Genomic DNA, 15026 nt, shown 5'->3' with positions numbered 1-15026 from the left:
TCTACTCACCTTAAATTATTCTGCTGACCTGATGGAATGACACTGTAATAAACCGGCATTCCTGTTGTGGGCAACCCTTGATTTGACTGGCTGGGAATTATCACAGGCTGTTGATACGTCTGCTGGGGCACTGCTTGGGAACCTTGAGGCACCGAAACCTAAAATTGAGAACACGTTAAGATTTTCTTCTGCAGACAATATTTCTTTCTGCCTCTTGACCATCACCTAATTTATATAAGAATTTTTTAAAGAAACAGAAACGGAAAGATCTGCTGGAGGTCTCTAAATCCAGCAGACTAGTGACAGCAGTAGTTGAAATAATAGCGCTTTATTACAAAAACTTTTTATCTTACCCCCAAATGGAACCGTTGGTTCCAAGGGACTCCATAAATTAAGAAAAGAGATTTTTCTCTACAACAGAAAGCGGGCTGGTGGGCAGGGAATTCTAATGAGCTCTGTCTTTCCTTCCCATCCTTTGAATCACAGCACTTGGCATTCAACAGTAGAACTTGTACACTTGTGAAAGATTTTCTTCTCACTTTAATTGTGGTGGGGTTTTGTTTTGGTTTTGTTTCTTTAATTTCTGCCCCAAAGTCACCTTTGACACCTGCCTGCAGCTTTCTACCATTTACAGAGCAATGCACTTCAAAAATATATCACTCAAACACACAGAAGAGTGATTGGAAAGTTATGAATAAATACCCACCTGATAAGATGGCACTGAAGGATATGGAACAATCACACCTTGAATTTGATTCCCAATGTTGTTGTGTTGGCCACTGACTAGATTTTGATTCTGAGGCTGCTGAACTCCAACTAAACCTTGGTAGTTTTGCTGTTGATTTGGCAAAACCTGGTAACCTGAAATTATACATTTAAATCTTATTTTGAAATAATGAACACATTTTATACAGAGTTGCCTATGTGAAAATGTATGTGCAGCATTTTTCAATGGCTCTTTAAATCTGGCAACTTATCATGCATATAAAAAGAAGCCAACAGATTTATTCATTTGGATCCAGCACGAAATACTGTACATACTATTTGCAATTCTGCTCTCGCATGCTTGCAGTATTTCTTTACGCTCTAGTGAGCTGCATGCATTAACACCTTGATTCGATAGGTGAAAGCTGAAAGCATTTGAACAAAGCATGCTGGATAATACCAAAACCAATTAGTTATCCATTATTATGAACAAGCCCATTCTAAGTTCATCAGTTTTGAAATTCTAGTTATACTGAATTCTATTAGTACCTCAGGTGCCCTAGGGATTAGAATACCTTGACTATGTTTCAAAATTGAATTCTACTTCAAAAAGAATTGTGTAAGGCATGTGTGCAAATCTTTTTTAAAAGGGCAATTTGTACAGAAATCTGTAAAGCTAAAAAACTGGGTAATGAGAAAAATCTTCCAAATAAAAGCAACATTCATATCCAGTGGAAGGCATTTTGTATTCAGTTATCTTGGGGGAAAAACAAAAGATGTTCATATTGACCACTCTATAGTGCCTCTACAACAATTTATTATTGCTTAAACTGGTATCCTCTGCTATCTTTCAAAAAAGGCCTAAGATAACCCCAAACAAACAAATCCCAAGATCAAAGCACATATAGAACACAAGTTCTTTTTGTCATATTCTATTGTATAGGAATGTGCTACTTAGAACATCAGTAAAAGCCCATAACTATCAGAGTTTCTGAGACAGAGCCGGTTATCGCTCCAGGACAACAAAACTGGGCTTGTCAAGAAGCACTAATGGCAAAAAGAGCCTGTATTTAACTTGGACACGTTCACATCCTACTGACCGTGACCTTCCTCGCGCTCCCTACCTTGGTATGGAACTACAACAACGCAAATATAGCTGCAAAAACTCGCTTGGACGTCTTTTAAACTGTGTTTAAAAAATTGCATTGTGTATTTTGAGAATAATTAGTTAACACAAAAGCCTTTTTGTAAACAAACCCCTCCAGTGTTAATTGATTACATACATACAGGGCACAATGAACCTTGTGAATTAACAGTCTCAGCTGGCTGTCTCTAGAGAAATTGCCACAATGAAGACTAAAACAAGACTGTTAATATAATCAAATATTCCTTCAGAAAATTAAAGAGGTCTAAACCATGCGAGCTATTCATTTCAAACCCACACCACACTAAATATTGTCAGAGTACTATACAAACTTTGAACAAGGCATGCTGGAATCAGGATTAGTAATGAGAATTTTTCATAACCCTAAAGTTTGAACTGTGCACAAAAATCCATCTCATTTCTGTAATAAACAAAATTCTTAAATGTAATTTGTTACAAAATGATCTATAGCACCTAAAAAGCAGCAGAATGCAAAGCTGCAGTATGTGACAGATACAATCAATACAGCTGCAATCTAACCCCTTCATTTCTCAGAAATTGCAATGTAGCTGTGAATATTTTTCAGCTTTTTCTGGCACTTCCAGAGACAGGCATAATCAATTTTGCAAGCAGAGAGAACTGGAACAATATCAATTGACTGCCAAGAAGGTTCCCCGCAGCGTTCCACAGAATGCTCTATTTTTAGCTTCACAATTTCACCTCTGCATAGAGAGTGGTCTGAGAAATGCAGCACTCAGCAGAAAACCCACACCTGCTGTAGCAGATTGGCTCATTACACAGAAACACTCTGAAACAGCAGATAAGAAAAGAAGCACGCTTCTTAATATTTACGTAATTAAAAAGAAATCACTGTTAACATCAGAAAGGTTAACTTACGGAATATAGAAATGCATTTTCTAAATAACGCATTAAGAGGGAGGAGCAGCCTTTATTCAAGAGCAGGGTAACAAGCTATCAATCACTCGGGTAACAAGCTATGAGTATAGCTTGATTACTACTATTACAACTACAGCTATTAGTACAATGGAAGAGTTTTGTCACTGGCCAGTGTGAAGCAGAAGCTGGTCGAATTTCAGCTGATGTTCCTACTGTAACTGTAGTTCAAGTAAGATTTTTCCTCAACCAGGTCTCATGGTAACTGGGCCCTCGTTAGAATGGCAATGAGAAATGCCTTTTTCTTAGAGTTTTCTTCTCCCCAAAATCTATCAGACAACAGTATTTTTATTAAAAGTGACACCCCCGCAATATTTCACCTGAAACCCCTTGAGAAAGGAAGCCAGGAAGCAGCTGAAAAAGAGACCGGTTCACTGTGAGAAATGTAAACCTCTCAGACAGTGTTACGGCCCCGAATCCAACAGCTCATAAATAAAGTCGGGTTACTCCGTAATATTAAACCAAAAGTGGCTTCAGTTGCCGTGCTCTCAGCAGCTGTCAGCTTTTATCTGAATTTGTGCTTGGAAAGTTATTTCATAGTTAGTAACCACTTTATAAGATGAATAAAACCCAATACAAGATCTGTTAATTCTCATTATTGATGAGACACATTGCTGTATTATCCAAGTAACACGCTGCCTTTGTTCTCAAAACCAGTCATTGCTAATTAGCATCAACCATTTTGGATGTAGCTTTGTGTCAACTTACTACAAATACCTATGGTTTCAAATAAATCTACACGAGAGATAATTTCAAAATATGCCTTCTCACAAGCAGTTTACAGAACATACAACATAATGTGGAACCTTCCATCTCTAGAATGCTGATTTAAATTTGCCTATAAAGCAGTAAACAAGCACCAGCAATGGGTAGGTAGCAATTTGGAGATTTTGAGTTAAGGACTAATTATGCAGTTGCTAAAATATTAAAATACTTGTCTCTACCATTAGTGCTAGCAAACACCAAGTAACCAAACAGGATTGAAGGAAGTTATTGGCTGGACGACCCCTCACTACTTAAACACAATCCCTTGATGTCAGGGTTCCAGGTACAAGGCGCATTACAAAGCAATGAAGTAGCTGTCTGCACAGCTTGCTTATTGGATTTCTTTGAGGACACAGAGGCACAGTTTAGCTGCCGATGCTTTTTTCACCCTGCCCACATCACAGCCAGTGAAATTCAGTGACAACATAAAGAGCTAAAAACATACAAGAAACAAATTTACACAATAGCAACCCATTCCTCCCTTTGCATCTTGGTGCCGGTGTACCATCATCCCACCTGTTTCGTTTAGCTACACCCTCTGATTTAGTTTGTGTGCTATTCACAGAGGGTGTCCCTGTAAACGGGGAAGTAGCCCCAGCCAAGCCTCAGACTTTTTGCTGTTAAGTAGTCTCGGTATTAAAAATTCTGAGGTTGTATAATACAGTTGGATAACACATCTTTAACACCAGCGGATGGAAACAAGTTGCAAAACCAAGTAATTTGTTTTCCTTTGAAAAAACATCAATATACTTTCACTTCTGAAAAGTGGCAATCCATTTTGCAGTAAGCAGCCACTAACAGTATTTTAAAATAATCTGACAACCCTATGCGTGGGCATCACATCTTGATGCTGCTGCAATGAAATAATCCTGTGTACATTTGTGGACTGAACCCTGAATAACAACTTCAAGTGTTGCTGCTCTTGGAGCAATTCCTGGAAGAGCTGCACAAGAGAGAGCCCATCCCTTCTACAGGCTACTTCATAGAACAGCTATAAAACAATCCAGTTTATATTTGTAAAAGTTGATCTTTCATCCTATTTCTGTTGATCAACACATAGTTGGGGGCAGAGCGGAGGAATTAAAAAGTCCTTCTTCCTGAAGAAAACTCAAAAGGATGCTAAGTCACATATTCAACTAAAACATGGTATTAGAAGTCTGATTTTTAAGGATCTCTGCCACTAGTTCTGAAAGTTTTGACTGCGAGACAAGATATTGCTCAGAAGGAAATTTGTTTCAAGAATCCAAATCTTCTGGAAGAAGCTTTTAAGTACAGATTATTAAAATGATGACAGTTACAGTTACAAGTTGCAAGGAAAAGACAATAGGAAAGGAGACAGAAATACAGCTTGATAACATTCACAGAAAGGTAACTGAGAGACAGCTGAAAAGTCTTCACTAAAAACAGGAAGAGCAGAAAACTAATTCTAACCACTTAAGTCTCATTATATGTTCTATTCAATACCCAGATGCCTTTAATCCTAGGACAGAAAACCAAATTAAACCAGTATCACTGGTATCTTCTGCATAGCACTCTTCATGCCACAACATCTAAAATCAGTACCTTTTGTTTAGAAATTTCAGTCAATGGACATCTTTGCAATGTTACATCATTTAAAGGGACTAATTCACCTTACTTTACAAGTTACTAGAAGACTTTCAGCAAAATAAGTTAAAAAACAGCAAAACCAGGAGAAAATGCACACAAGGTGTTCTAATGAAATGCTGGAAGTTCAACCAACCTGTCTGCTGTCCGGGCTGTGCCAACGGCTGCGTTTGCTGGGTGTTGTAATGGACAGAAACAGGGCGGTATTGGGGACTGGAGTGCGGATACTGGTTGGGGGCACAATAACAAGGTGGCATCTGAAAACAAGCAACAAGTGAAGATTCACTACCTGTAAGTTTATAGGAGGCAGATATCTAAATGCAAAAAGAATCACGCAATGAAAGATGAATGCAAAACTTATTAAAAGGTGCAACTAATGTTAAGTGGTTTAGCAATTAAAAATACTTATACTACATAAATTCCCCCCTTTAACAGCCGATTTCTTCTACTTTTTCACTGTAGAAGTAACAATTCCCAATTTCTACAAACACTAGAAAACTATGCAGAACATGAGTTTTACCAGCTACAGGTAAACAGGAAAAGCTGGGTGATTATTCCTCCTCAAGTACACTGAAGTCTTCAATTTCAGAACACATAAGCCAGAAAAAAACCACCCAAGCCCAGAATAAATGCACACAGCAGCAATTTCACACCATAGAATAAGCTCATTAATAGAACAGCATGACCCGTTTTTAAATTTAGCTGTTGGGAGGATGGAAACAGAGCCGCTGTACCTGTGGTACAGGTTGCTGCATATATCCCTGCTGCTGGAGTACTTGCTGGTTGACAGGGTGGCCAGATGTGGAGTAGCCTGGAGCAGACACGGGCTGGCCCGAGGGCGCAGCTGGAGCAGCTGTGATGATGTAACCCGGCTGCTGTGGGGGCTGCAGGACCACAGTGGACTGGAACAGAGCACTGGGAGCTTCGGCTGGATCTGCGGGTGGCTGGCGGGCAAGACTCATATGGCTAAACTGCGATCCTAGGTTGTCTTGCTGTAATAGTTAAAAAAAAAAAGGGAAATTACATTCACAAATGCACATTCAAGAAAAAAAAAGCATAGCCAAATATCTCAGTAAGTTTCAGATATGCACATCTCAAATTACTGTGCATTAGCAACAGACAAAGAACAAGAGGAAAGAATGAGAGGGAACACAGTGGTAAATCATTTTCAGGGCTGACAGCAGGAGAAAACATCCCCACTGAGACATTTCACTGCAAATACTCAGTTTTTGGATTACATCTGCCTCTGTCTACCTATTGTAAGAGTTCAATTGTGAAAAATGAAGTGAGAATTTTGGTCACTAATATTTTCTGATTGGACTCCAAAGCTTGAGTGAAAACATCTAACCCCAGTTAAAACAGCAGAAGGCATTAGTATTGCTAAGTAATTTTTGGTTTTAAGAGTTTAAGTTAATAAGGCTGTAATCCTGAACAACAAGGTACATTCCTCTAACTTGGTACTAGACTAGATGCAAGGATTAATTTATTTTAGCCTGAAATCGAGTAACAGCTGCAAGTAACGTGCTCTAGTGGTTTCCTACTGTCTGTATTTTATTAACATCTGAAAATATGGTGCTGATTGCACTGGATACTGCAGGAGTCCTGCAAAATTTTCAGCTTCTATTACTGTAACCTCAAGCTCCTTTTCTTTACAGGCAACTTAGCATCAAATAATCAACATCCTGGATATCAGAAGTGATCACTAGTATTGTATTTTTTTGCTGAACAGAAGATTTGTTTCACTCTTCAAAAGTGGACTCGCCAAACATGGAAGAACATCGAAAATATTTTGAGACCACCTGATCTTCTCTTAGATCATCCTGAAGAACAGAGGAGTTAATCAAGAAAGAGTAAGAGCAAGCTGTCATTTACTGATTGGCTATGTTCAAATCTTATGGTGAATTTTTAGAGTTTCCAGGCTAAAGATATTCTTAGTTACCACTGGAAATATGAATTTGCATTTCAAACTTTATTTAGAATACTTCTGCAGCTTAAAAAAGCCTTATTTTCATTAGACCAACAATCTAACTTTGCCTTTGGCATTTCACTCTTTAATGATGCCTATTAACACAAATATAATGCTCTTCTATGTTGGATTTTACGTTCTGCTTCTCATAATACCCAGTTTAGAGATACCATCAGTCCTTTTCACTATGTTACCTAAGTTACCATCAGCAGGAATAAATTTTTGAAGCTGCCAGTCTACTTAGTATTTGAACCCATTTCCTGAATGTGAACCACTTTGAAATTACTATAAACCCAGAAGTTTTGTTTTCGACTTTTAACAACCATGTAGCTAATGACGATTGTCAATCATGGCATAGTGACACCTCAGCTAGCTGCTGCTAACAGCAATTTAGTCATATGCTAAACTTGCATAGGAAGCTCACACTGGTCGATTAACCATTCTCATTTCATTCCTAAGGAGGTAAGTTACAGTGACTGCAGGTCACAGGTATTCAAACAATAAAATAACATGAGAAACAACATCGCTAAAAAACCCACCACCCTCCACAAAGTGCAGTTCCTTTTAGAATTGTATACCTAAAGTACAAATAACAGTTACAATATAGTTTTAATTATATGCAAGCTATCAAATTCAGACCAATCTGTATCTATTATTAGAAGACATTTCTGACTAATGTTGAAAATAGTAACAAAATAAAAACCCTGAATACATATTAAAATAGCTGTTGTATAACATTGTGGTGGCTTAACCAGTGCCCACCAAGCTGCTCTATCACTTTCCCATCCATAGCAATATGGGAGAGAAAATGTATTATGGTTCAGTAGAAAAAAGAACAGACAAAGAAACAAGAAAGGATGGAAAGAGGTTAATCTAGAGACATAAAAAGGTACTGACTGGTTAACAAAACAATAGTACTGAAAAACTGTTCCTTTACAAAGGGAAATCATATATATCTAAATACCTAAATATAAAGATATATGGATATAGCCTCAACTGTATAAATTTCTGCTGAACTTGAAATAAACACGTTAAAATCTCAGGAACTATTTTCCCCCACTCAGGTAATACTTGACGGGGATTGAAAAGCTAGCCAGTCATGACACTGGTATCGCACACCACGTACAACCAACCAAGCAAAGGTCAGCACCCACTAAAGATTAACCCATGCAGAGAGGAGATGAACAGAAGATGTAATACCACAGAATATTGCTGTGTAGAGGAGACTGGCAGGAGCGGGGGTGGATAAGAGACTGCAGAGTACTGAACAGGCTGGGAAGAAGGCTGCAGAGGCCGCATAGGCTGAAGAAATAACAGGTTTATAAACATGGTTAACATCAGAGTAAGAGAAGCAAAACCAAAGTCAAAGTCTTGTAATAGGAAAAAAGGCAACTATGCCCTATTATCAGAAATAGAATGGATATTTTAAGCTAAAGACTGCCTAGAATTAAAATGAAAGTAATTTTCAATATCTCAGTCTCCTAGCAGAAATACATTTCCCTTATTTGTTATATTAGCTATAAGTCAGCAAATTGCTTCTATTAAACATTTAGTGTTTCTTTTAGAGGATTTTTTTGAAACTATAAACCAAAAACTTATGTGCATTTTAAAGTCAAGTTGTTTCAAAGCATCTAAACGCAGAGTGAATTTAGTACCAACCATAGCTTAAAACATATTACTTTCACTTATTCAACAACACTCAAATATTTTCTCTAGATTGTGCTTATTTGAACATCAGAGAGGTACCATGGCTGATAATAATTTTGGCAGGTTCAACTCCATTTTCCATGGAGAAGGCAAGCATAGAAGCGGTAAAGAATTTGTGACAAAAACTGCAAATACCACATGCAGACTTCTATACACTAGACAGGGAGAAGGGGTACAAAGGAGTCTTTTTCAAAAGAGGCCATCTCTGCTGTGGTATACGCAGGTATCCTCAACACAAGACTCAAGCCAGAGGAAACGAACAAAGATAAAGGTTTAGATTAAGTTCTATAAATAACTTGTTGATAAAATTTGAGAGCAATTTGAAAAACACTGCGGGAGACAATAACCAGTAGCTTGGTGCCTGAAATAGCTGCTGTAAAAAGAGGTAGAACCCTCACTTCTCCTGCCCATTCACACTCTTTGCTTTTCCTTTCTTCAAGGGCTGAGTTCATCTTTAATTTGGCCTATTTAACTAATTTCCTCTTATATCAGATGAAATGGATAAAATACATCCTGTTCTTCAGCGTGCAGTTTTGAGTAGAGTAAGCCAAAGTGCTACTGAAAGAGGTGTTTGTAATCTACCAGTCGTAAGCTACCTCTTTTGTGCCGTAACTACTGCTTGTGCAGTACAACCCAGGAATGCATCTGCCTAAAAAATAACCTCGAGACAAGGAAACAAAGATTTCAGTTGGATCCGCTCTCTTCCCAGGTTGCTGTGTGACTGTGAATGCCAGGGGTAACCACATGCTGTGACTCCTGAGAACCTCTTGATACACCAAAACACTTTCATACTAATGTTTTTTATATTTTTAAGAAAAGGCTGCCTACAATATTTGCTTATTAGTAGAACTGATAGTTCCGAGGACTGTGGGGAAAAAAAAAAATCCAGTTCCCCATATCTAGGCAGCTATTACTTATGCTTCAACAGAACAAACATCCTGATCCCTCATTATCAGACATCAACTTGACAGTGAGGGGTATAAGCACCACGTGTTTGACATGTGCACCTGTGAGAGGACGTGATTCGCTGCTGGCGGCTGTGGAGGCGGCGCGGGAAGAGGCGGCTGTTGCGCAGGTCCAGGCACTTGGGTCCTACCAGGTTGCTGAGGCATGGGAGGGTTGTACACGACTGGAGTGCCATCTGGGTTGAGGAACGGCTGACCTGAGAGGTGGGAAAAGAACACACGCAACCCAATGGCAATCAAGCTGCATCATCCAGCTTTGGGGAAAAGAACAACACGTGTTTACAGCAGGCAAAATAAAATTTGAAATTTAATCAAACTGGTTTATATGACAGATTTACGCCAAATACCCACGACTGTATTTATAATAGCAATGGCTACACAGGCACCATTTGACAAACTACAGGCAGTTAAAAAACAAAACAGTTAGACAAAACCACCCTGTCTTTACTTAATAAACACAGATATATATTGGCTGCATCCTGCCTATCTTGAAAACTCATTTTTAATAAAGTGGATTGAAAAAGGCAGGAATAATAAAGGAAAATCCTACTAAAATACTATTTTAAGGACCTTTTAGAAGGCAATTAAATGAATGTCCTTTAATCAGTTTGAACAACAACCAGAACACAGGAGAGCTTAAAGACAGATATTTTTTAAAATACATAAAAACCAATAGTTGTGATGGTACTCCCACAACTGCTAATGAGATCACTGTTAAGACTCTCTTCAGTTTATCTGGACCTATTCATAGATTAATTGGCTTTTAGCTTTCAAATGAAATAATGTAGTATTACTTTAATATTCAATAGTTTGCAACTTCAATATTACAGCAGTGGACTAATGAAAGACAATTAAAAAAAATAAACTACTTAAAAGCAAATTATAAAGAAACAGTGATTTATTTTGGTGCCTGGATTGGGAAAAACCAAAGCAAAGCAAAGGAACAACAGATGAGTTGGCAAGGACCTGAGTCTAGCTGCTTAATGACCAATGTTTTACATTGGCTTGTTTTGGTGCTTAAGGTCCAAATACTGATGTAAATTTGTATCTCTTCCTATATAAATATTTTATTGTCTGAGAATCTTTCCAGAAAGGTATAAAGTGACACTAAAGCCTTTGCACCCTAGCTGGGGTCCTGTCAAAATAGACTAATGCTCCTTCAGACTTCTTTGTCCCATCAGATTTAAGTGCAACTGGCCAACTTAAAAGCGTAAAAGTTACTGACAAGAGGACTGAGGCAATTAATGCACGAGAGAGACAAGAAGCATGAACAGACCTGCTATATTCAATTTAACTTAAAGGGTTTCTCCTTATTGCTCAAGAATTGGGAATGTTCCCATAAATAGGGAGTCAGATTTTCTTATTTCCTTCTGCCACTTTCTGGCAATCACTGGAGCTTAATTTGTTTCCTGTTGTGGCTCAATAAGAACTAATTACTGTCTTCAGGTACTGGGAGGAATGACTCTGCTGACCCAAGGTCAGCAGATCCTGTCAGAAATGCTGAAAAACCAACCTATGTTGGTTGTTCTTTTTTTTTTTTGAACTCAGGCTGTCATTTGGAACAATAAAGTCAGATGAACAGTTACAGAATATGATGATTCAAGTACGTTATAAGTTAAATTTTTTTCTGAACCTAGGTATTTCTTGTTCTGGAAGTGTACTTTATCTTCTGTTAGACACTCATTAGATATTAACATAATCTTCTGTTATGAAAGACCATTACTGACTGGTTTACCTACATGAAAAATGGATAAAACAGGAAGAATCACAATTGGAAATCAAGCCAATTTTAATGAATATGAAACACAGTCAAGTCTAAAATTTTGCTGCCTTATCTGAGGAAGGTGCAAGTACAAGATGCTTTCAGATGAAAAACTTTCACAATCACATTTATTTCTCTGCCCTTTCGTGTTGTGTGGAAGTGCCATCAGTAGAACAGGGAAAATGACCAACAGTACAGGAGGAAGAAAATGACACTAAGCATATGCCAAATGTTGACAGGCACATAACTGAAATGAAGATGACTCAAACCTGCTCTTTTTAAATGAAAAAACTGTGTCATGTTTTATATGAAATCAATTTGAAGCTGATGGTATCATTTCAGCACCTGCAATATCTGTTTTGCTGTGTAGTAACTCCAAAAATTTCAGTAGTTGTGCTACAAACTCGTAATATAAAAAAATGACAGCAAACATTCTTCTTATTTCAAGCAGAGTACAAAGTACTCTAGTGTGGGCAAACACTAAACCTGCTCATTTTTCTACTAAAACTTGTTCACTAATCATCATATTTGTCTTCACATGGTCAACACACACAATGGAAAATTCATGGAGAATACGAACAACTATCACAGTACAACTAGAAACTGTCAGTCAATAGTGCCCTTGTCCAGAACCCAGATCTAAGGTGGGAAATACAACCTCCTCCAAATCCAGCAGCTAGCTACTGGATGCTACAGCTACTCAGTTGTAACCAATTTTTTAGCAGGCTTGGCTTAAACTATTTCTTCATACAGTAAGGCATAAGAGAAACGTTAGGTAGCGTATCAATATACAGAATCATTAATTTTTAAAAAATACAACAATTTATGTGTATTAAGGAAAAAGAGAGACATGTATCTATTTCAGTGGTAAACCTTTTAGTAATAAAAGAGAAATAATTTTATAACTGATCATTTTAACAAGCCTAGCGGGAAAAATTTAGTTTAAAACATCATGTGCAGTTATATTCAAACATTAAAAAGCCCACCTACAGAAAGATGGGAAATATAACTTGGAAGTATTTCCTTTTCTACAAGGAAAATGAGTCTTTAAACTAAAATTAAAATATATCCATTTTTCAAACATTACAGTGTGTTGCATAAAAGGTAAATTAAAATTTTCAGCATTTCTTAACTTCCGCAATAAAGCAGAATTTTGCCCAGAGAGCGCTAACCAGTCATTTAATCCAGACAAGTCATTACATGTCCTGCATCTACATTATGAAATACCCATTTCCTACTACTTACTAAAAATACCAGTATTGACCAATTACTCCAACACTGATTTCATCCTGTTCTATCCTGACAAACAGAGTTTAGAAACAGCATGAAATCTCATGCTCATTTCTTTCAGTGTCATGAGTATAGAGATACAAAAATACGTTGTAACGAACAAAATGATGATAAATTCATTCAAGTCAATACGAATACTTCCTCAGGCTCTCCTCTCACTGAAACTGTTTTATAGTAGCACTAAGACTTTCCCTCACCCCAAAAAAAGCCAAAGTAATTAAGTTATTCTATGTTCTGGATAATAAATCATAAGATTTTCATGTTTTGTGCAAGTCACTCATCAGAATATTACAAAAGTTAAAATTCTAGAAAAGAAAATTGAATTTACTTATTGTTTTGATCCTAGAGCCATGCTTTCTTTTTAAATTAAGTGCACTGAACAAACACAACCACAGGAAAAAAAAAAAAAAAAGAGAAAAAGAAAGGACAATACTGACATTCAGCCTTATGTAAACACTCGTGCATTTTTCTCCAAGATCTCAATCATAAGGAAAACATCCACAAGCGCGTACCAACCTGTTTGCGGGTTGATCAGCACGCTGCCAGGCGGTATGCCTGCCGCTTCCAAGGGAAGCAAAAAGAAGCTAGTGCTAGGAGGTGCCACTTGCCCGCTTATGCCACCATCAAAGGAAAGAGAGTTACTAGAGCTGGCGGTGGGGTAGGCGGCCGGCGTGCCGTGAGAGGGCTGGCTTAGAGCTGGCACTGGAAGAGGCTGCTGGGTGTGAGAAAGAGAACCCGTGGATGACCCTACACTACTAGAAGACTCTGAACCTAGGAAAGGAGTAACGAGAAATTGTTTTTACCTCGAGACAGAAACATCACGATCGCTTAAAAAATATACTTGTAAATGCATACCCTTAAAGCTCAGTGTTAAGTACATTTTCAAACAGAGCCCTTTTCAATGAATTCCCCCTTCATCTCCCCTGGAATACCATTATGAGATCCTTCTGTGAACCAAGGGTCAGTTCAGCACTGCTTTGCACTGTCAAGTGAGGCTTTCATATCTAGCTCCAATTTTCTGGACCAAAAATACATTCCTGTACCTATGCACATGTGTGGATGTTCAGTTCATCCACAATTTAAGCACTCGGTCACTTACTCCAAAGCGGTGCATGCACATGTATCAATGGGATACAGCAGAGCAATTGCACACATGCAGGCCATGGGGTAGTGTAGGGGCAGTGGGCCGCATGTCCCTTCATGTACACTGGCTAAATGCACCTGCTCTGTAGACGTGGCCAGCATGCAAGTAATGATCTTGATAATTTTTTTTTCTCCACTAATAAATGTCAGATCTTCTCTGACTCACCTGCTGGACAAACTACAGAATACTAAAACAAAAAACCCAAACAAAACTGTGTTGTTTCATTTGGCTTTTTTCCCCCTCCGCTCACATTTTTCAGACTGAAATCACAAATACAGTTGCAAAAAGTGCTGGTAATATGGTAGCTTTAGCCTAGTTTTAGGCAACAATTTGAAGTTCAAACGGAATATGAAATAACTGCTTGAAAACAATAATCCTTGTACAGATATGAATGACTATAAACATTGCAAGGCAGTGGAGAACCAGACCCTGATCTTTCTGAAAGCCAAGGCATGCAGCTCAAAGCAATACTCCAAGAGTCTGTAGAACTGCCCTGTTCCTAGATCACTGTATACCTAGATCTCTAGGTAAACAGTTTATTAGACTTTTTTTAAGTCTTCGCTATGGCATTTGCAGTACTTGGAGACAGAATAAGGTTGTTTAATTTAAGAACTCTTCATCAGCAGGCTCTATACAATCCAGAAGAGAAAGTAAGACTCAAAAAGGGCTGTGATGAAATGTATCTACTGTTTGAAGTTACTCTGCAGCCCTTCATAAAAATTTCTAATTGCAACCCTTGTGTGTATGAAAAGACAGGACAGCTTGAAGCATTTGCTGATGCTGTTTCCAGATGAAGTACAAAGCTTATAATGGTAAACTGAGCAAAACAGCATAACCCAGAATAACTCTTAAAACAATCTCCCCCTGACCAGAGTTACTTTGATTAGATTTCTTTACAAGTATATCCACTTCTAGATTATGTAGAGAAATTAAGTTTAAGCCACCAGAATTAAAGCCAATTACATCCTTGGGCAAAATGAACAAGCAAATCCAATCTCAACACATGCAAAATCACCACA

The 15026-nt window shown here is 37.9% G+C and overlaps 1 protein-coding gene and 1 long non-coding RNA gene across 7 annotated transcripts in view; one reads left to right on the top strand and one right to left on the bottom strand.

Annotated features, from left to right (window-relative positions):
- Positions 1 to 15026, bottom strand: part of R3HDM1 (R3H domain containing 1) — a 47358-nt gene that overhangs the window by 8887 nt on the left and 23445 nt on the right. For 5 of the 6 annotated variants that reach the window (XM_080347317.1, XM_080347318.1, XM_080347319.1 and 2 more), the window contains 5 exons: positions 9854 to 10008; positions 5908 to 6165; positions 5310 to 5430; positions 707 to 861; positions 10 to 158 (listed from right to left, as the gene is read on the bottom strand). In XM_080347317.1, the coding sequence (XP_080203443.1) occupies positions 10 to 158; positions 707 to 861; positions 5310 to 5430; positions 5908 to 6165; positions 9854 to 10008 (838 nt within the window). Of the gene's footprint in view, positions 1 to 9; positions 159 to 706; positions 862 to 5309; positions 5431 to 5907; positions 6166 to 9853; positions 10009 to 13379; positions 13635 to 15026 lie in introns of all 6 variants that reach the window. The other variant, XM_080347322.1, reaches the window with a different exon arrangement.
- LOC308042163 overlaps positions 1 to 15026 on the top strand; it is a 33609-nt gene that overhangs the window by 16268 nt on the left and 2315 nt on the right. Inside the window, exon 3 of the long non-coding RNA XR_013922317.1 lies at positions 6829 to 7023. This is a non-coding gene — a long non-coding RNA (uncharacterized lncRNA). The remainder of the gene's footprint in view (positions 1 to 6828; positions 7024 to 15026) is intronic.

This window comes from Nesoenas mayeri (genome assembly GCF_963082525.1).
Source record: "Nesoenas mayeri genome assembly, chromosome: 6".
Classification (NCBI taxonomy): Eukaryota; Metazoa; Chordata; class Aves; order Columbiformes; family Columbidae; genus Nesoenas; species Nesoenas mayeri.
The sequence above is the reverse complement of the archived record's forward strand: the minus strand, read 5'-3'. Positions and strand labels throughout refer to the sequence as shown.